General features: G+C 36.0%; 2 protein-coding genes across 2 annotated transcripts; both read right to left on the reverse strand.

Moving 5' to 3' along the window:
- Positions 1-4,989: 4,989 nt before the first annotated feature.
- On the reverse strand, positions 4,990-7,610 carry LOC126681916 (uncharacterized). The gene is made up of 4 exons (XM_050377473.1): positions 7,314-7,610; positions 6,634-7,181; positions 5,870-6,537; positions 4,990-5,693 (listed from the first exon to the last, which is right to left on the reverse strand). Exons 1-4 carry the CDS (start codon positions 7,608-7,610, stop codon positions 4,990-4,992), a joined length of 2,217 nt encoding a protein of 738 aa, XP_050233430.1.
- An 8,209-nt stretch (positions 7,611-15,819) lies between these two features.
- LOC126681917 (uncharacterized) lies at positions 15,820-20,071 on the reverse strand. The gene is made up of 3 exons (XM_050377474.2): positions 19,975-20,071; positions 16,916-17,387; positions 15,820-16,867 (listed from the first exon to the last, which is right to left on the reverse strand). The coding sequence occupies exons 1-3, from the start codon at positions 20,069-20,071 to the stop codon at positions 15,820-15,822; spliced, it is 1,617 nt and encodes a 538-aa protein (XP_050233431.2).
- Between the last annotated feature and the right edge of the window lie 3,600 nt (positions 20,072-23,671).

A 23,671-nucleotide genomic window follows, 5' to 3' on the forward strand; every position in this document is an offset into this window, starting at 1 on the left:
CCGATTAAGCCGTGCCCTCATTCGATCTTGCCTCCATTGAAGTTGCGCAAGACCAACATGTTGCTCATGTCAGATGTCTTCAAGTAATTTTTGGTTAGTTTCCCAACCAACCCGGTTTTGCTCCCATTCTGTCCGGTTTTGTTCAACCAACTGAGAAAACCGTTGATTAAACCCGGAAACATTAGCCGCTTCTCCGGCTTGAGAAGTCTCTGCGGGTTCTTTTCCCGCCCGCCTTCCTACTCTTCCTTCTACTTCTCTTGCTTATTCTTCCGCTCTCTCCTCTTTCACCGCCGCTTCTCTTTCGGCTCTAGACAACAACCGCATCCTTCTATGATAGGGAATAATTCTCCCCCGCTTCACGTACCCGGTCACATCTAAATGTGACATGTTGATCATCCGCTCCGGAGTAGCTTAAAAAGTTGCCAAGATAGAAGCCGTGGGCATACAATTGTATTTCTCGGCTAAAGCTGGAATAAACCATCCATAACCAAGCTTTGAAGATTCTTGTGGAACCGCTATCACTTCAAAAGACGATAAGCCGTGTTTACTTGGTATGCATCAACTTCCGGATGTAAAATGGCATTCAACGCCAAAAGATCAATCGTTGCCACCTTGGAGTACTCATGACGCCCGCCAAAAGAATGCCCAAACCACTTCAAAAACACCACAATAGCGATGTCTTTTACTTCATTCATTTTAGACACCTTAGACTTGTAGTCGCTACGATCCGTCAATTCTCTCCAAATTGCCACTTGATCAAACTCTTGTGATCAATTGGCTAATCCCGTTCCCCTCATTCCAAAAGTTCCACTAAATCTTCAACACGAAGGAGATGACCCGTGTTGTTGATGCGGAAGGTGATGGAAGTAGGAGAACCTTGAACCGGTTGAAGAGTAGAAAAGAATTCATAAGTCATTTCATCGTAAGAATGGTGACGTACCTATGCTTACGCCGTTAGACCCAATATGTCTAAATACCTCTCATTTTCATCTTTTATCCCAAGGCGCTCCATATCATCAAAATCAATGAAAAACGGAACTGCTATCTCCCTCTCCTTAATTTCCAAATACAAGTCACCTTCCTCCTCCGTATGGATTTGGAAAGGGGCCTCGTGGCGAGATGTCAAAATCGCCGTGGTGCTAAGTCTAGCGGCGGAGGGACCGGTTGATTTTGAACGAATTTTTCCAACGGCGGGTAAAGATGGAATCTCCACCGCTTGATTTCTAGCGCTTGATCAACGGATTGGTTGATTTTCGGCATGAGAATTTTTCTAAGAAAAAATTTAGAGAATAAGAAAAGAAGAAGATTAGAAGATGAATATGTGTGAATTGAAAAATAAAAAAATGCAAGGTATTTATAGGGAAAATATAACAAACCTCAAGATTTCCCACCAGCAAATTCAAACTTTCAATTTAATAACTTTGAATTGATTTAACGGTTTAGATCGAAGCCATGTAATCAATCCAAGTGAAATTAAGCACTAATGAATGGTTCGGATTTGCCAACTCATCAATCCAAGTGAAAAATTTAAATTTTTCAAACACAAATCTCAAAGAAACACAAGTCCCAAAAGAAACATAAGTCCCAAAAGAAACACAAGTCCCAAGAAATCTACTACACTTTAATTCAAAAGTTTTAAATGAAAAATTCAAATTTCCCACAAAAATTAATCAATTCTCGAACGGGAATAAGAAATTTCGAACGAAAAAAATTCAATTTTTAATGTTTGGATCGTTTGCTTCAACTTTTTCCCGTTCGAAACCTTATCGATCCCAAGCAAAATTGCCTTGGTTCTCGAACGAGAAAGGCATTCTCGAACGAGACCAAGGCAAATTTCGCCTGGGTACGAACGAGAAAGCAAATCTCGTTCGAAATCCTTTAGTCCAAAAAGTACCGAGAGCTTTTAGCTCTAAAAATTTCGCTTGGTCTCGAACAAGAATGGGATTCTCGAACGAGACCAAGAGGAATTCAACATTTCTCGTTCGAAATTTTTGTATTTCGAATGAGAAAACCCTTACCTGAGCTATAATTGAGCAATTTTGCAAGGGTCTCGTTCGAAATTTATTAATTTCGAACGAGACCAAGGCAAAATAGCTCAAAAATTTTCTGGAAACCCTTCTGAAACTTGATATAAACCCTTTAAATACCTGTACTATCAAAAACAAAAACTCAGCCCGGAATTAAACGGAAATAAAAAAAACAAAATAAAATTAAAACATATTAAAAGAAAAAAAAGACAAATAACTATAAAAATACACGAACCTCTCGGGATTGCCTCCCGAGTGCGCTTTATTTTTAGTTAAAAGCTAGACCGTGGCCCGGAATTTATGGAGGAGTGGTGAACATGATTTTTTCCACCACTTGATCCGTCAAAGGTCCAAGATACGGTTTGCACCGTTGTCCATTTACCTTGAAGACTTCACCGCTAGCATTCTCCAATTCCAAAGCTCCATGACTTGCCACACTTCGAATTTTGAAAGGACCGCTCCAACGAGACTTCAATTTCCCGGGAAATAATTTGAGGCGTGAGTTGTAGAGCAAGACAAACGACCCTTTCGAAAAGGTTTTAGGAACGATATGAGCATCGTGCCATCGTTTCGTCTTTTTCTTGTAAAGCTTGGCGTTTTCATAGGCATTTAACCGAAATTCGTCTAACTCATTGAGTTGAAGCATACGTTTCTCCCCCGCCGCTTTAAGGTCAAAATTGAGCTTTTTTATGGCCCAATATGCTCTATGTTCAAGTTCCACCGGAAGATGGCTAGCTTTCCCAAAAACAATATGATATGGAGACATTCCGAGAGGCGTTTTAAAAGCCGTACGATACGCCCATAATGCATCATCTAATTTTAGCGACCAATCTTTCCTTGTGCTATTAACCGTTTTCTCTAGAATTCTTTTTAGCTCACGGTTAGAAACTTCAACTTGCCTGCTTATTTGAGGATGGTACGGAGTAGCGACCCGATGATAGACTTTATACTTCCGCATCAAAGCATCAAATTGCCTATTGCAAAAGGGAGATCCACCGTCGCTTATTATTGCTCTAGGAGTCCCGTATCGATCCATCAAACGTTTGAGAAAATCCAACACAACTTTGGCATCGTTAGTGGGTAATGCTTCCGCTTCTACCCATTTTGAAACGTAATCTACGCACACCAATATGTATTGTTTTCCAAACGACATAGGAAACGGACCCATGAAGTCTATTCCCCAAACATCGAAAAGCTCCACCTCTTGAATGGTGGTAAGAGGCATCTCATCTCTCTTAGATATGTTCCCCACTCTTTGGCATCTATCGCAATGACTAACAAAGTCTTTGGCATCTCGAAATAGCGTAGGCCAAAAGAATCCGCACTCTAGCACACGAGCGGCGGTCCGTGATGTACCATAATGACCCGCATAATCCGATGAATGACATTGACTAAGTATAGGCATCATCTCTTGTAGTGGTACACATCTCCTCAAAATCCCATCTCCACACACCTTGAAGAGGTACGGTTCCTCCCATAGAAACCGTTTAGCGTCGCTTAAGAACTTCTTCCTTTGGTGGTAAGTCAAGTCCGATGGCATTATTTCGGAAGATAGATAGTTTGCAATATCCGCATACCATGGCGTTTCCACCTCCGAAAGTACAATCAACATCTCATCCGGAAACGTTTCATTAATCTCTACACCACTTAAAATTTGTTCCGGAATCTCTAACCTTGACAAATGGTCGGCGACGACGTTCTCCGTTCCTTTCTTGTCGCGGATCTTGAAGTCAAACTCTTGCATGAGAAGCACCCATCGGATTAGTCTCGGTTTAGCATCTTGCTTTGCAAAAAGGTATCGAAGGGCCGCATGGTCCGTGTTGATGATAACCTTAGAGCAAAGTAAGTACGACCGCAATTTATCCAATGCGAACACCACCGCAAGCATCTCTTTTTCGGTGGTGGTGTAATTGAGTTGAGCACCCGCCAATGTTCGGCTTTCATAGTATATCACATGAAGCTTTTTCTCCTTTTGTTCCCCCAATACGCACCCGAGTGCTATATCGCTTACATCACACATAAGTTCGAAAGGAAGAGTCCAATCGGGTGATGAAATAATTGGGGCCGAGATAAGAGCTTTCTTCAACCTAGAAAAAGCAACAAGGCAATCATTAGTAAATTCATAAGGAATATCTTTAACAAGCAAATTAGTTAAAGGGCGAGCAATGGAAGATAATTTTTTGATAAATCGTCGATAAAACCCGGCGTGCCCTAAGAAAGCACGAACTCCCTTTACGGTAGTTGGTGGTGGTAATTTCTCGATGATTTTCGTTTTCGCTCTATCTACTTCAATGCCGTCCTTGGAGATTTTATGTCCCAAGACAATTCCTTCCTCTACCATGAAATGGCACTTCTCCCAATTCAAGACTAAATTGGTCTCCTCACACCGGGCCAACACTCGTTCAAGATTATTCAAGCACATCTCAAAAGAGTCCCCGAATACCGAAAAATCATCCATGAAGACCTCTATAATATCTTCAATCATATCGGCGAAGATGGAGGTCATACATCGTTGAAATGTTGCCGGTGCATTACAAAGACCGAATGGCATCCTTCGGTAAGCAAATGTTCCATAAGGACATGTGAAAGTTGTTTTCTCTTGGTCATCCGGGAAGATAAGAATTTGATTGTACCCGGAATATCCATCGAGAAAACAATAATAAGCATGGCCCGCTACCCGCTCCAACATTTGATCGATAAATGGCAACGGAAAATGGTCCTTCCTCGTCTCCGTATTCAACTTGCGGTAGTCAATACAAACACGCCATCCCGTTACCGTCCTTGTGGAAATTTGCTCACCCTTCTCGTTTTCAATCACCGTCATACCCCCTTTCTTTGGAACACATTAAATGGGACTAACCCACGCACTATCGGATATGGGGTATATAATTCCGGCGTCGAGAAGCTTTACTATCTCTTTGTGCACGACCTCCTTCATATTTTGATTCAAGCGTCGTTGTCTTTAAGCCGATGCTCTTGACTCCCTCTCTAGATGGATCTTGTGCATGACCACCGATGGACTAATTCCTCGAATGTCCGAAATTTGCCAATTAATTTCCAATATATGTTGCTTGACCACTTTGACAACTCTCGCTTCTTGTGTTTCCGACAAGTTGATTGAGATGATGATGGGAAGTATCATGTTGTCGCCTAGAAACGCATACCGTAGGTGAGAAGGTAGCGTTTTACGCTCAACTTTTGGTGGAGTGATAGAAGAAGGTGGTGTAACGCTTTCTCTTCTAATCAAATTTTCAGCTTTCGGCTCATCTTCCTTGGAATATTCATCTCCGGTGGTCTCATGTGTCTCATCGGAATGGAATGTGACTTTTGAAACCGGGAAAAGTTCTTCCACGATTCCATCAATCATATCCAATCTCATGCATTCTTCCTCCTCAAAAGTGTTACGCATGATCCTTTTCATATCAAACTCCACTTTGTCATCATCGATACGCAAAGTGAGTCGTCCGGCGTGCACATCTATCAATGCCTTCCCCGTGTTCATGAAGGGACGCCCAAGAATCATAGGGCATGTTTTATCCGCCGCATAGTCAAGTACGACAAAATCCACCGGAAAGATGAATTTGTCTACTTTTACTAGAACATCTTCTACCACTCCGTATGGCTTTTGAGTTAATGGTCCGCCAATTGAAGCATCATCGATGTTTGCTTCAATGTTTGATCACCAAAAATATCCCTGAAAAGAAACAAAGGCATTAGATTGATACTTGCCCCTAAATCACATAGAAAATTAATTGAATTTAAATCGCCTATTTTGCATGGAATTGTAAAACTCCCTGGGTCCTAAAGCTTGGTGGGCAAGTCACTAAGGATGAGTGAGCTACAATTTTCCGTTAGAGAAATTGTGCCTTTGTCGTCCCAACTCTGTTTCTTCGTTATGATTTCTTTGAGAAATTTTGCATATTGAGGCATCTCACGCAAAGCATCCGCAAAGCATATGTTGATTTTGAGTTTCTTGAAGATTTCCAGAAATTTATAGAATTTTTGGTTGTCCGGCGTCTTTTTCAATCGTCCCGGAAAGGGGACCTTTGGCACGAATGGAGGAGGAGGTGGCGGTTTGACATATGGAAGTTCAGTTACTTCCTCCTCATTCATATCAGTTGTTAGATCAACCGCTTTCTCTTTGCTTGCATGTGGATAGTCAAGTTCTTTCCCGCTTCGAAGTTCAATGGCTTTTACTTGCTCCCTCGGATTTGATTCCGTTGTAGAAGGTAGACCGCCTTGAACTCTATTTTGAAGCGAGATGGCAAGTTGAGAAATTTGTGTCTCGAGATGGTGATTAACGGAAGCTTGGTTTTTGAAACCGGCTCTAACTTCCTCAATAAGCTTGTCAATTTTTCTCCCTTCATCCGCATTTCGATTTTGTTGACAACCGGGCGGGTGTTGTGGTCGGTAGTTGTTGAAGTTGCCTTGGTTTGGTGGACCACGGTTTCCTCCTTGAAAATTTGCTCCTCCCATGTTTGGGTTGGCATGGGCTTGACCCGAATTGTCCCTCCATGCAAAGTTAGGATGATTCCTCCATCCCGGATTGTAGGTGTTGGAATATGGGTCATTGCCTTGCCTTTGCCCATTGACATAGTTGACTTGCTCATTTGAGTTTTGATGTAGAACGGGGCAATCCATTCCCGAATGATTGTGCCCATCGCAAGTTTCGCAACCCATTTGAACTACCGCAAGTTGAGCATTCCTTTGATTAGCTTGTTGTTTGTACATCTCGAGTTGTGCTAGAAGTGTCGCATTCTTTGCTTTCATTGCTTTAAATTCTTGGGTTTGCTTGAGGGTCATTATACCCTTTTGAGATGGTTGCCTCAACCGCTCGGTTGACCAAGAACAACTATTTGTAACGAGTTCCTCTAGCAAGTTGTTGGCCTCATCATAAGTTTTCTTCATAAGTGATCCTCCCGATGCCGCATCAATAGTTGCCCGCGTACTCTCATTGGTACCATTGTAGAAAATAGAGACAAGATGCTCCCTTCCTAGATGATGATGCGGACAATTTCTTTGAAGCTCTTTGAAGCGTTCCCAAACTTGGTATAGAGATTCGCCATGTAATTGGAGAAAATCTATAATTTCCTTGGTCATCCTCGCCGTTTTTCCCATAGAGAAATACTTATTGAGAAAAGCTTGTGCCAATTGCTTCCATGTTGTGATTGAGGTGCTTGGAAGTGATTGAATTCAATTCCTCGCCTTATCCCTCAAAGAGAAAGGGAAAAGACGAAGCTTGATTTGATCCTCCGTCACATTATGGATTTTGAATGTGTTGCACACCTCCGTAAATTTTGAAAGATGGGCGTTTGGATCCTCGCGTTCCAACCCATTAAATTGGCAACGACTTTCGAGTAATTGAATCGTTCCCGGCTTGATTTCAAAGTTGTTAGCAAGGATTGGAGGTGCATAACATCCGTAGTTGGCGTTGTCTACGTTGGGTAAGAAGAACTCTCCCAAGGTACGTCTTTCCAGATGGGGGACAACCCTTTCGTTTGCTCTATTAAGAGCTAGTCCATCATGTGGTGGTGGTGGAATAACCCCATCATGATTCAACGTAGGGTAACGGTCATCTTCCATTGTTTTGGATTTCCGAGCTGTTTTTCGGATACTTCTTTCGAAGGACGTTAAGTTTGATTGAAACGGTTCTAGCGGTTTTTTGGCACGTCGTGTATTAGGCATACACTAACCAAAACTCCTGCGCAAACACAAACAAGAAAACCAACGTAAAATCCAAGAACAATAATCTCACAAAGTATAAAAAGAAATAACTAAAAGAAAATAAAACTAACTCAATTAAGAATAAGATACTCTTAATTAATTGAATCGCAATTGATCCCCGACAACGGCGCCAAAAACTTGTTGGCAATTAATCGCAAATTTACGATATCGCTCAAGTAATATAACTTGGAAGACCAAGTATCGATTCCACAAGGAACAATGAATTAAACAACTAATTTCTAGTATTCTTTAATTGGCTAGTAGAAAAATAAATGGATTTGTGTAAATTAATTAATTAAAAACTAAAGTAAACTAGCTCAAGTAATTAGACTAAAAATCTGAAATCAAATAAATAAATTGAAGTTTAAACAATTATGACAAAAAGCTCAAGGATTGATAATTCCAAATAAACTAGTCAAAGAGTGGATTAAAACTTATTTAGTGATTTTATTATAAATCGAGCTATTCTAATGCACCGAATCCCGTTTTCTCAAGCCTCAAAGATTCAAATAAAATCACAACCTAATTAACTAATCAATTATTAACTTGCTCTCACAATATTAAAACTGAATTAAATAACTAAATTGTAATTATGAAGCAAACTCAACGACTACCTAAATTCCAACCCGCTCTCACGGTGTTATCCTCTAAGTTTTTAATTACCTATGTCTATTTAATTAACAATTTCTCAATTAGTTAATTAAACACAAAATCATAAACTAAGTGATCAAATTAATTCAAGCATTAGTTGTAGTAATTAAAACACAATTTTACTCACTTAATAAATTCTAATCCAATTTGAAAACTAATCTAAGTATTCAATCAATCCCCGAACAAAGGATTTCTCATGCTCAAGCTTAAATTAAACAAAGAAGAAAATGAAGAATTTAACATAATTAGAACAATAATTACCGGAGTTGTCAATTTCGGAAGAATCGTCTTGATTAAACTTGAAATCTTCACAATCGTTCTTTGCAGAAACTAGTAATAAACTACTTATAAACTGCTGGAAAAAGAAGCTAAAACGCTATTTTAAGAGAACGAAAATATAACTAATGTAATCTAATGTATTAAACTAGTCTATTATAAGGTCTTTATATAGTGGAGGAAGCTCTGGAATCTTCTAAATTGATTTACAAATCGAATTTGTAATAGGAGTCGCGTTTGGAGTCGGAAAAGGAGATTAAGTCCAAGTCCAAGTCTGATTAGGAAAATTTCACCTCTTTCTCGTTCGTACCCTTGATTCCCGTTCGAGACCTAAGCCAAATTTCCATGGTTCGTTTGTCCTTTGCTTTCTCGTTCGAGAATAAGAGTTTCCGAGAACAAAATCTCGTTTCCCCTTCCTTGGTTCGAACGAACCCTTAAGATTTCCCTTTGAGTCTCGTTCGAGAAACCCTTTCTCGTTCGAGACTCATGCTTTTTCTTCATGGGTCTCGTTCGAAATTGAATTTTTCGAACGGGACCATAGCTTTGCTGCATAAGGTACGTACGATACTTTGATATCCCCGTTTGAACCTTTCTTTACGATGTTAATTTCTTCGTCCGCAAGCTACGCTTTCACTCCAACGCTTAATCCATCATTAATTAGCTCCAAATACTCGATAATCACCTAATTTCCACTAAAACACTAACAAACACTATCAAACATAAAAATGCCAAATAATGTATGAAATTAATACTAAATGTGATAAAAACTGAGTATAATCGACCCTAATTATAGGAGTAAAATACTCCTATCATATTACATGAGTGCTCTATCATCGGTTAGGTTTTTCTAACTCCATAGTCTTTTATACACTTGGGATGTGTATACTCTTACTATTGGGTTTACCCCTTTAAATAGTATGCTACTTATGGGCAACAAACGATACTACTGTCTATTTGCTGATCCAAAACTTTTCACAAGTCTTACTCGTCCGTAGACTTCACCTTTATCGTTTTAACTCTCATCAACTTGCTGTTATTTGCAAAGTCTTGAGAGTATGGAATATATGATCTTCATCATACTGTTCACAATCACTGATATTGAGTCAAAATTTTCTCGATACCAAGATATTATGACTACAAATCCTGTAACATCTTTACTTATTTCCATTCTAGTTTTGGAAATAGTTGCCAAATCAATATAGTCATTGGCATTCCAGTTTGACTTACTAGTCTTGTAGACACTTTACTATCGTCCTTGTGATATCGTTCTACAGATACATATTCATACCCCTATAGTACCTCTTCGTGGTACTGAGACAAAACATTTTATGTGATATTCAGACTATGCATGTTTGTTCAACGGTCTCGGGCTATAAAAAGAGCGAGGAAGGCTATGTGCTCCCTGTAACCTAGGACAACGGTCTCGGACATGAATAGTTTGATGAAAAGGCCGTAGTTCCTCTGAGACTTGGTAAGGATGAACTTTGGGATGGTAGCCTTAATATTGGGTATGATGCGCTTGCCGTTGAGAGGACGTTGAGAATAAGGGCGAGATCTAGAAGGGTGATAGTCATGGGTCCAGCTTTAAAACAGAAACAGTTGACGACGCTTGACTAAAACAGAGAGGCACCCATAGCCTTCCTCGCCGTTGAGAGGGACGTTGAGAATAAGGGCGAGATCTAGAAGGGTGATAGTCATGGCTCCAACTTTAAAACAGAAACAGTTGACGGTGCAGATAGTCATGGGTCCAGTTTTTAATTATTATTTAATCATATAGAATTTAAATAAGGTAAAATATTTCTAATGAATTACTATTTTAATTATTATTATTGATGGAAACACGTTTTATCAAGACTATGACAGTGAACCGAGTCTTGTCAAGGTTCGGCCAACGAAGCCTACCTCAGGGCTCACCCAGACATAATCAGTGACACGTATTGGCACGGCCGAATCCTAAGAGATCCTCCTGTTTAAGAGCACGCTCGTACACACTTCGCCTATAAGATATTGACCAAATCCTCAAGCGATTGGCAATGCTCAAAACACCGAACTCTAAGGATGTAAATCTTGCTAAGAGATCGAATCTAAAATCAACTATAAACGCTATAATTGCGGAGCGAATGCAGAAGATAAGATCTACTAAATATATCGAAGATTGTCTCCTAAACGGGATCAAAGACTAAATCGGGAAGACATTCCTATTTAGGACTATTCCCTTAATAGGACAAGATTTTAGATCATACTATAAAGTAGGAATCTCTTTTCTACTTCAATCCTACTTCCTAAAGGAATCACTTTCCTTTTAGAACTCTACCAGGTCACATCACACTACTATAAAAGGAGATGAGGTAACGCCTATACACAAGATTCAATAATACTACCTCTCCAGCTTAAACCCTTAAATGACTTAAGCATTGAAGAGTCGACTAACCATCTATCTTGTTTTGCAAGTTACGACCATTAAATGGAGCTCGCAATCCATCAATTGGCGCCGCCTGTAGGAAAAGCTTAAACAAAACTTCATTGAAGGGGATTTTCTGCGAAAAAAACAAAATTATTGAGAAGAGATGACTACCAACAGAGCTGATATAAGAAATAAACAATCACTAGAATCGAAGGACAAGCAGCCCATGGATCCAAAAGAAACACACATCATCACCCCACCTCCGACACTCCTGGTGGGAGGAAGCGGTACAATTCTAACGGGCAACACTCCCGATAACACATAAGAAAATGTCTCTAGGAGAACCTCTGTCACAACCAAAATTATTGAGTCGAGACCGATGCTAGGGAATGGGAGTGGTAGATCCAAAACCCGTAGCAAGCCTAAAATTACAATGAAATTTTCGCAGACAATCAAACATGTCGTGACTATACAAACATATCAAACATGTCGTGACTGTACAAACAGAAGCAAAATCGACTTCCAATCAAAAGGATGGACTTCTAGTCAAGTCCAAAGTCTAGGTACCTGAAAAACATTTATATCAACTGAGTTAGATATACGTTACTAACGGTATTATAAAAATAACATCGCAATTCAAAACAATCATATAGTCAAATTACAATTTTTCATAACAAGTATTTGATCTGGAGGAAACCTTAATCTTAAAACAATTCTTTAACTAGGTACTTCCCTAGTTTTATTGAGAGTACTGCTCAAATCCTTTTTTGGTAAGGTCCCGAGATAGTTTGACCGAGTTCAACCTATACCAATTGGTACAGTCCTGGGATAGTTCCACCGAGTTCAACTCGTACCAATACTCATATCCAAATTCATCAAGGTGAGTCCCGAGATAGTTCCGGCGAGTTTAACTCCGTAGTCACAGGTCCAGAGACAGTTCCACCGAGTTCAACCTCGTGTTTCATTCAAAAAGCTAGTCTATCTCTATTCTCTAAGACCGACTTGGCGCTGGTGATCACACAGCCTATTGACACCCAATAGGTAGTTTCCTCGGACCGCAAATCATATTCATGAACATATAAACAAACCACAACGTAACACAAAATACGCAAGTTTATTTATCCACAAAACAATCAATATATATACATCTTATTTACCAATTCCTACAATCAATCAATATATATATATATATATACCTTTAGCTATAAAATAACTCATATGTCGTGTATCTCATGGTAGAATAATAATTTAGTTCGTACAATTTCAAATCACGATAAATTATCATATAAGCGATGTATTTTATGAGTTTCATACAAATATTTACTAATATATTTATAGCTTAATAATAGGCGAGAGTATAGGCGAGAGTATAGTATACTCACGTAAGAAGGGTTATAAAAGATGGGTTAAATGATGAGTTATAAAGCATTTTATAGAAAGAAATTCATTTGAATAAATAAGGTCTAGTGGTATTAAAAACCTAAATTTTTTCTAACTTTTTGAAAATATATCCAAATCTTTCAAAAGTTCTAAATCTATCCCAATTTGGTTAATTCATTCAAAATCTATCCAATTTTTAAAAATAGGTTTTTTTTTTCAAAATTGATTTAATAATTCCATGTGACATCCTAAGTCAGAATTCTTGTTCATTTGATTTTTTAAAAATTTCACATATTCAATTGCTATTATAGAGATAGTTAAATCAATTTTTGTAAAATGGATAAATTTACAAGGAATTTGTCAATATAAATAGGTTTACAATTTTTAAAAGTTCTGGATATATTTCTAGAAATTCGAAAAGGTTTAGCTTTTTCACACCATTACGCCAATAAGTAAAAGTAATGCAATATAACCTTCCTATTGAAGCCACCTGACGTGTCATTAAAAGAGTGTATGTCTTAAAACATGTTTTTTAAATATACATTTTATAGGGAAATTGGACGAATAAAATACTAACACGTAAGGAGGGTTATAAATGGTGGGTTATAATACATTTTTTATAAGAGTAATGTTGTATAACACCTTTTTAGCCCAAGATGTTGAATTTGTACTTTCCAAATCACATCATAGTCATAGATCCAGGCAATCAACAACCAATCAAATATATTTCGTCCATGTAGATTTTTCATTAAAAACTTAGTTCAAGATCTTTTACATATGTCATAATTTACGATTTTATCTTTTACGTTTGAAAATCAAATGATATTGTCCATCACTTTTGTTTCGTCAATTAATTTCCGTTCATTTTTTGTGTTAGCCAGTCAACCAAAAAACCTAAAATTTCAAATTTGTTTTTAAACTTATTTTTGACACAAATATAAATGTAAAAAATTCAATGCCTTAATAATTTAATATTGTAGAAAAAACATCAAAACAATTTATGATTTAAAAGCAAAATGTTTTTCTCTTAGCATCGGAAAATGAATCAGGATAAAAAAGATAATTTTATGAAGTTCAGATACCAGGGAGAGGCGACAATAGAAGTGAATAGTGAGAATGATGAAATTTAAACAATAATGGGTCTCAAGCTTTTGGAGTATCATTCTCCTTGTGAAGTTCCTGTTAGATGAAGCAAAAGAAAAGAACAAATGAAAGTATGCTTTGATCTTTTCTGTTATTAATGGATTATTAGCCAAAATGATATTCAATTTGTATATCTTGTATCAAAATCATATCTAACCTATAATTTTTATTTTTTTGGTAGCATAGCTTATATAATTTGTTGCATATCAGTTTTTTAATAAAATATGACCAAGTTTTAATGACGTGGTATCCAGAATAAAATTTTGTTTTATTTGTTTTCACATCAAATGACAAATCAAATAAACTAACAAATACCCAACAATATAAGTTATGGTCAATCTAATGTATCAATTTAATGTGGAAAAAAAGTTTTTTCAGCTGCCACGTCATTAAAAGTTGCCTGATTTTATAAAAAAAAGGCCAAACCCATTTAGAAGTCCCTGTACTTTACACTTTTTTTTCCGTAGGTCTTATACTTCATTTTTGTATTATTTGATCCCTCTACTTACCTATTTTTATTTTTCAGGTCCTTTTTGAGTTTTTTTTAGTCATTTTGTGTGACTGGAGGAAAAAAAAATTGTAAGTATAGGGACTGGAGGAAAAAACAATTGTAAGTAGAGGGACTGGAAAAAACTCAAAAAGAACCTGAAAATCGAAAATAGGTAAGTATAAGGACCAGATAATACAAAAATGAAGTATAAGGATTTACGGAAAAAAAAGTGTAAAGTACAGAGGCCTCTAAATGGGTTAAGCCTAAAAAAATGGATGTGAAATAATAATAGAAGTCACGATACCAAAAAAATATAAATTAAAGTTTGGGTATCATTTTTATACAAGGTATAAAGATTCGGTACCAGTAGTACTAAGCCAATTTCTTTAGACTACAAAACATCTTAATGAACAAATAGAGAAACAGTGGGTTGATTCACTTCAACCCTAAAATGTTTATATTCATATTCGTCTTTCAACAGTGATGGGGTAATTGTTACTGACTAAGGGGCCATTTGTTTCGCTTGAAAGAGGGAGAATGAAAATGAAAATGGGAATAATTTCTATTGTTTGTATTTGTTTTGTCAAATTGCAATAGGAATGGGAATGTGATTACTCATTTAATGGGAATCACTCATTCCCCTTACCCCATGAGAATGCACTTTTGTGAATGGCAATCAGAATTTAATAAAATATTTTAATAAGAAATATATAATTATTATAAAAACTATTTTTAAATATTTATTTTAAAAAAAATACTGAAAATCAGTGACGGACACAGGAATATCAAACAGGGGGGTCCAATTTTAAGTATTATATTATAAAAAAAAATTATTAAAAATTAATACTAACATAGAAAAGGTAATAATCATTATATTATACAATATCATAGAATTCCTCTTCTATTTTTCATGTTTTGAAATCGTTGCATAATCGTCTCATTGGTGATGCCTGCAAATATAGCTTTCTCAATATAAGTTACCAAACAATCATTTAATAATTTATCTCCCATTCGATTGCGCAACGGACTCTTGATAATGTTCATGGCAGAAAAAACTCTTTCCACTGTAGCAGTAGCAACCGGTAAAGTTAAAGATAATTTTATTAACAAATAGACCAATAGAAAAACGTCGTCTTTTCTTGTCGCGACCATCTTTTGAGCGAGACCTGCAACTCCCACCACTTCACAAAACTTTTCATCCAAGCGTATATCAATAATGAAGTTATCCAACAGACATTCAAGTTCAATTAGAGAAATTGGAGAGAAATCCCTTGGATATGATTTTGCTAGACGTATCAACTTAATTTTATCAAATGCAAAAAATGATTCTTTTGGATCTAAACATGCCATCGATAGAAGCAAATCTGTATTCACTTCATTGAAACGATTGTTCAACTCATACAACTGAGTTCAATCACGGAGTAAAATAAATCAGCCTGGTAATAATGAAGATTAGTGATTGTCGCAATTCTACGTCGTGATCTACCACGAGTTGCATATACGTCTTGCATACTCAGTATATTTATCTCTTCCATGCTACAGAATGTAGAAACTGTAGATAACAAAGTCTCCCACCCATTATCTCTCATTTCTTGTAACTGTAGTTTTGACACCTTAACGAGATTAACTGCATTTATAATATCTTGGTCTTTTTTCTGTAGAACTTGTGACAGTTCATGTGTGACTCCCAATATTTTTCTCATAAGATGCAACACAAACACAAATTAAAAACGAGTTATAATATCTAACAAATCAACTGCTTCAGCCTTTTGTGGATCATCTTTAACATTTTCTCCAATATATTCAAGAACATCGGTGATCGAAGAAAAAAGATGTATAAGGTTCATTAGTGTACCATAATGGGAACTCCAACGAGTATCTGACGGTCTTTTCAATGACCTTTGCTGATTAAGACCCCTTCCAGTCATGATTTCATCGTTTTCTATTCCTTGAAGAATCTTCTCCAATTGCTTCTCTCGAAGCATATCCATACGCTTACAAGAACCACTAACATCATTACACAAACGTGCAACAGTATTAAAAAAAGAACTAACACTTACATGGTTTTTAGCAACAGCAACAAGTGTAAGTTGAAGCTGGTGAGCAAAACAATGTATATAATAAGCTTGTGAGTTCTCTTTTAGTATCAAACTTTTAAGCCCATTAAATTCTCCTCGCATATTACTGGCTCCATCGTAACCTTGACCTCTCAAACTAGATATGCTCAAGCCATATGTGGAAAACAAAGAATCGATGCCTTTCTTAAGTGATGCAGCACTTGTGTCATTAACATGCACAAGGCCAAGAAAACGTTCAATAATACATCCACTTTTGTTGACATACCGAATAACGATTCCCATTTGCTCTTTAATTGATACATCTCGACACTCATCAACTAGAATAGAAAAAAAATTATTCCCAATGTCTTCAATTATAACATTTGTTATCTCGATTGCAGCTGCATTGATAATATCTTTCTGAATATGAGGAGCTGTAAGTTTAAGATTATCAGGAGCATTACTTAAAACAACTTTATTGATATCCTCATTGCATGAAGCAATAACTTTTAGAAGCTTGATAAAATTCCCTTGATTCAGTGAGTTTTCAGTTTCATCATTCCCTCTAAAAGCCAATCCTTGCATCATAAGGTAGCGTAGACAAATAATCGATGCATTCAATCTACAACGATAATCAAGCTTTGCTTGTTCGGATTGTTTAGAAAAACATACCTCAATGTGCTGAGCTTGATTCATTAAATTTTGGCAAGTCAACCTACATTTATTATGATCACTGTCATGGTCTCCAACATGGTCTCACAACCTTTCCTTCTTGCGCCAGGCATTGAAACCTTCTGTTACAAAAGCATCATGGCCCCTTTCGCTGCGGCCAGCTGAGAAAAGATAACAATATAAACAAAATGCAGCATCTTTTGCGATACTATATTCCAACCAAGGCTTGAATTCGTCAAACCAAGTGACAATAAATTTACGCTTTCGATTTCCATCCATCCTTTGAGGAAAAATATGTTGTCGCGGCTGACATGGTCCTTTTAATAAATATTCTCTACGAACTTGATCTCTCACGTCAGATGAATAACTCATTATATTTGGTCGTAATCCAGGATCGCTAGGAAGGTTATCTAAATCAATCTCCATCTCAATTGGTATCGGTGAAACATGAATAGTAGGTTGATCGCTTGATTCCACCTCAACATTTAATTTCTCTGCTTGATTTCTTGGTGGAATTATTGGCTTAGTAGCATCCGATATTTTTTTAAAATATCGCTCCATAACTGAAAATAGAAAATTAGATCAACTGGTTAATTTAATTGTAAAAATAATTATTCACTAATTTAAGTATAAGTTTAAATATAATCTAAATATAGTAAAATTGTACAATATTAATTTTAGATAAATAAAGAAAATAAAATTAATAGTTAACTGAGAACTTTATATTAAAATTATTACTTTAAAGTGAATATTAATAATTTTAAAAATTTGTTAAATAGACTTACCTTTTAAAGATTAGAAATTTGGAGTCGTCGAATATTTGAAGACGACTGGTATCACGACCCAAATTTATGAGTCGCGACCGGCGCTAAGGAATGGGAGTAATAGCTCCGAAACCCGTAGCAAGCCTAAAATTCTGTGTAAATTTTTTTCGCAAATCAAATCATATTTCATATATCAAAATACATGTGACCCCATTTAACGAAAAACATCAGAGTTAAAATGCGTTGTACAAATACACATACAAAAAGATCTAGACTACTGCGGACCGCTAGAATGAAAACCTTCGTTTTCGTCTTGTACAAATCACTTCCGAGAATTAAAATTTCGGAAGATTGACTCTCCAAATCATATTATGCTATCCCTGAAAAAAAATGGGAGGAGCAACGGGGTCAGTATAAAACTGAGTGAGTTCACCAAATTACACGCAATATCACATAAAGGGTTAAAATCCATTGAAAATCCATTTTATATATCAAAAATAATCTTTTGACATCATGTTGCGTATCTTCTTTACTTTCCTTCATAACTCTTTGTTTATTTCATAAACTTATAGTTTATAAGTATTTGTCGTTCTTGATTTCTTATTATGATATTGATATTTTTCTTTCTCGTTTTGTGACATTAGTTTTCGACCGAATCTTAAATCCAAGTTTATATTATCATGATTCTAAGTCGAACTAAATCATTGGCAAGTCTCTTGTGACTTGATCCTTATGATTGGGTCCCGAGATAGTTCAACCGAGTTACCAATAACCATATGGTACAGTCCCGAGATAATTCAACCGAGTTACTTGTACCATTTCTCAATCCCAAACGATCGATAGGAGTCCCGAGATAATTCAACCGAGTTACTCCTTACACACGGGTCCCGAGATAGTTCAACCGAGTTACCTTCGTGTCTGCATTCGGACTCTGCACCCTGCAGGTCTTTTGAACTTAACTGTCGATTCATATGATTCCTATTGACATTTAATTGGAGTGTTTGTTCACATTGTGTCTCGATCTTGTTTCGTATTGATTCTCGATGTATCACACTTACTTTTTATTTCGTATGAGTTCCGAGGATTATCATCGAGAATGGATGAGATACAGGTCCCGGGATAATTCTACCGAGTTCAACCTTGTATCTCAGTTCTTATTATTTTGTGTACCATAGTACAATTCTCATTTTACGTTTTTGTATTTTTCGTTCTGTTGTATTGATCCTTTATGGACCATGGCATGCACATTACAATCTACAAGCATACATCTATAACACACGCACGTATGGGTATTTATTATGTTTGGTAGTACATATCGGAATGTACTATATTTCCTTATTCATATTTGATCTGATACTTGTATATTATTCGACATTCGATTTATTAGTACATATAGGAATGTACTGTACTTTTCTTATTTGTATTTGGTTCAATTCACGTTATTTTACTTTACCCATCCCCGGTACCTTAACATTTATGTTATTATCAAATTAACACATTACGATAAAACATCATTTTCAAAATATACATACGTATACAATTTAAAAACAAACTTTTCAAATATATAAATATTCATATAGCTTTTCGTATTAAAATACGTAGCTTTATGAATATTAGCGAGTAATTTAAAGTGTACTCACCACTTGCTATTCATAATCTTTAAAACGGCTAAGCGATATCACGATCTTCCAAATTCCGTGCCTTGTCGATAATCGTCTCTTCGGGTCTACGTAAACATAATAATAGCAAGAATTAATAAAATTCAAGCTATATCCAATTAACTAATAAGTTGGTTTTCTAGCCAACTTCGGCTATTAAAAACGCTCACTTAAAGTAGTCCAATTCCTAAACAAAATCAACATTCTTAAAGTTTGGAATGTCGCCTACAACTTTTGTTTAGGTCTCGGACTAAAACTAGCACCCAAAGGTGTCGGAAAATGAGTCGGAAGTTGGTTCCCTGATTTACACATTTTGGGGCTGCACAAACAGTCCACTAGGGCTGCCACTTTGGGCCCTAAAACCGAGCATGTATAATGATCATTTCTCAAAACAAACCTAACATACTTAAACTTCACATTCATACCTACAACTTCCGTGAAGACTTCGACTAGTTTCGACATCTCGATTATTCACAATAAATTTCCAAAGTTGACTCTTTAATTCATTTTAATCCAAATTCAGCATTTTTCATGCGGTTTTGAGCTTTAGATTCACTTATCTTAAAGCATAAAAACTGTGATTAAATTGTTCATATGTAATATATGTAATACGATCTACAATTTCTGTTTAGGTCCAAACTTGATTCGTTATGCGTAGGGGGTCGGAAAACGCACTCGAACTGCCTATCCTGCACTATTTTAAAGCTGTTGGCAGCCCTTAAAACTACTTAACAAGCCTACTTTGGGTTGTTGTGGAGGGCATATTCTGCCTCGTGGGGCAGAACCGAGTTGTTCGGGGTTTAGTCCGACATGCACCCACGCCATACGTACAATTTCGGACATGAAAGATAACCCTAACGACCTCCGAAACCGCTCTCAAACTTAACCCGAACACAACTTTTAAAACACTATTTTATTAACATAAAATACGTTTAACCCATTTTTAATTCAACTTTTTCGAAGCCTATGTCCTTTTAACTCCGATAATTCATAGTTTACACCTCCGACTATCCACTTTATTTTTCTTATAATTTTTCCTTAAAATTAATTAATTTTCTAAAGTGACTAACAAGTCAACTTTGAGCCAATGAACAACATACTTAAAAATGTCGAACGGCTGAACAAATCATACACTTTATTCTCGAATACCCCGACTACAACTCTTATGAAGGACCAAACGAGCACCGACGTGTCTACGAGCGGCTGGGGGCTGCCAAAACAGCCCCCCTGGGCTGCCCTGTTCTGGGTAGAATCTGCCCAGAAACAGGGTAGTGTCTGCTCTGGTGAGCAGGGCTGTTCTGCTCACCGGAGCAGACTGGTTCTGCTCGCCGGAGCAGAATCGTCACCGCCATGCTGTACTCTGACACGCACACGACCAATCCGACTAATTTTCTGCCATAAAAACCGACTCTAAGCCGACCAAAACGCTGCTCAAAGTCAACTTCTTAAGAAAGTTCAAAACAGTTTTTATACTTAACTTAATCTCAACCAAACTCAATCAAACTTTCACAAAACACATCAAAACCTCCATAAGCTATTAAACTCTAGAAATTACCTTGAGCTTGATAAATTAACCTCTTGGTCAAACCAATTCCTTCAAGAACTCATCATCAAAACTCCAAAATTTGCTCCAAAAACCATAACTTTTCACCTTACAAACATCAAACACTTAACATCAACCTAAGCTCAAAAACCTTAATTATTCTTATCAAGATACCTTCAAATATAATCATAGAACTTAAAAAAATATTAGCTTACCTTGGTTCCTCATTGTCTTAGGATCATTTGGCCTCTAATATCATCAAATTCCATGAAACAAATGATGAACTAAGTGATGGTGATGATGATCGGCATTCATGGAGCAAAATGAGAAGTTTTAGGTTTTCTATTGCTTTTTAAAATCTGAATTTAGTCTTGGCTAGAGAAATGAAGAGGTGGGGGTAATATGTGTCTTCATTTCCTTAGCCTTGTGAGGGAAATAATCCATGTAAGTGCTTCAATTTGGCACCTCTTTCAAGTTAATCCTTCAACTTTTAATTTCCTCAATTTAATACGAAATTTCTTTTTCGTAATTACACGAAATCTTGACGGTTATTGTTTATAGATAAATAATGGACTTTTCGCCTTAATTATTTTTTTCGAGCCCAATAATTTATTTATTAAATTTTATTTTTCCGAATATTCAAATTCCGCTTAATAAAATATTTTCGTCTAAATTTCACAAAATTTAATCTTATATCCATAAATTTATTTTACGATATCTATCGTAAAATTGATTAGCTCGGGACTTTCCAATATTTTATTTTATTTTCTTTAGTCCCGATTAAATCCAATTTTATCGATAATAATTTTCCATTAACTTATTATTTTTCGATAATTCCAATAGACCTGCTTCGGTCTAAGTCCTTATTATCCAATCTTAATCCGATATTCTCGTCCTTAATCCGATATTCTCATGCTCCACGACACTTACGTCATATTTTAAAAATTTGGATTATTACAGCTGGAAATTGAAGATCGCTGAAAATTTAACACTGTCTAACACTTTATGTAGCAATTTAAAGAAAAAAATTAGATCTCACAAATATGTGATGAATTGTTGACAAACAGCTATATAGAGATTATGATGTAAATCCAAATAGGAAAAAGAGAAAGAATTTGTATGCAAAACCAATTAGGAATAGGTAATGCGTATGTTGACTTGTCCAAAATTAATTAGGAATAGGTAATTGTGTCCAAAACTAATTAGGAATAGGTAATTATATGATGTAATATTCTAAAATTGTGATTATAGGTGGGTCCATCACAAATGTGTGATTATATTAATATATGGGTTCTAAGTATATAATTGAATATAAAAAAATTAGAGTCTCTGGCCATTTTTTGAGGGGGGGCCAGTGTCCCCCTTGGCCCTCACATAAACCCATCACTGCTGAAAATACTAAAAAAAATATTTTTTGAATATTATTTTAAAAAATAAGTTTTGTTAATTTTTTTAAAAAATATTTTTTTAATATTTTTTTCAATTAAAAATAATTTTTTAATTTTTGTTTTAAAAGTTTTGTTTTAATTTTTTTTTAAAATAAACTTTTTTATGTAAAAAATATTTTTAATAAGTAAAATATGTTTTTTTATTAAACTTTACCTATTTTCATTCCTATACTAATTTTGAACCAAACAACAAATGAAAAGAATCATTTCCATTCTCATTCACATTCGTCACATTCCGATTTCCCATTTCCAGCCTTAAACCAAACGGCTCCTAAAAGCGAATAGCTAAAAAGATTATGGATTAAGGCTTATTTGGTCACTATAGACCTAGAACGGCCAATGTTGTTTATTTTGTTTTGTCTTCTAGAAATTGTGTGTCTTTGGAAGATAATGAGATGCTCTGCAAGACTGTCATATAAGGAAATCAAAGCTATTAGATATTTTTTTGAGTCCAACATCTTACTCAAGAAGCTAACCATTATAACCGTTATTCCTAAAATCAATAATGGTGAAATCCTTAGTGATTTTAGGCCTATTTCATGCTGTAATATTCTCTATAAGTGCATAACTATACCAGCCAAGCTTAATGTTGTTCTATTTGGGATGCAAGTTTATTTGAGTTAATTTTTCTATCAGTTCAGCTTGGAGCTATATATTTAGAGAGGTGAAGCCTAGTGTAACGTGGTGGAAGGTGCTTTAAAAATCAGTCAATGTTCCAAGGCACAACTTTATTGCTTGGTTAGCTATCAGAAGAAACCTCAAAACTAGAAATAAGCTAAAAATTGAGGCTTCATTGGTGAGAATTCTTGTGTTCTTTTAACAATGTTGTGGATTGAGCATTTGTTTTTTAACTTCCATATTTCCTAGAAGATTCTTAAGAATGTTTTGCAACCTTGCTTAATTGATAGAGATACAACCACATGGTTCTCCAGAAAAATAGTGAGGAAAAGATAAATATTGAAAGAATGAAAAACATATGCATAATTTAAAATATTTGGAAAGGTATTAGTACTAGATTTATTTTTGCTAATAGAATTGCAAATAAAAATATTGTTTTGAGGTGGATTATGAAGGATGTTCTTCTAAAGACCTATAGTAATACGAGTTTAACTTCTAGCTTTTTGCATATTTATAAAAACTGCCAGAGGATAGCAGATGGGTCCGTTTTTCAACGAAGAACAGATCTGAAGAACAGCCGAATAAAATTCTGGCCGTTTAAGCGGCGGCTAGTGCTGGCCTGAGAGTGGCGGGTGGTGGTGGTCGGAGAATTGTGGGTGGGTTAGGGTGGTTTGGTGTGATTCAATAGGGTTGGGTTTAATTAGGTTGAGTTATCCACAATGCAATGCTAAATTGGCATGCTAATGCTATAATTTAACATTGAGACATAAAGTTCAACTTCAATGCAATGCTATACTACATGCTAAATTTAGCATA

The sequence above is a fragment of the Mercurialis annua genome, linkage group LG5 (assembly GCF_937616625.2).
Source record: "Mercurialis annua linkage group LG5, ddMerAnnu1.2, whole genome shotgun sequence".
Taxonomy (NCBI): Eukaryota; Viridiplantae; Streptophyta; class Magnoliopsida; order Malpighiales; family Euphorbiaceae; genus Mercurialis; species Mercurialis annua.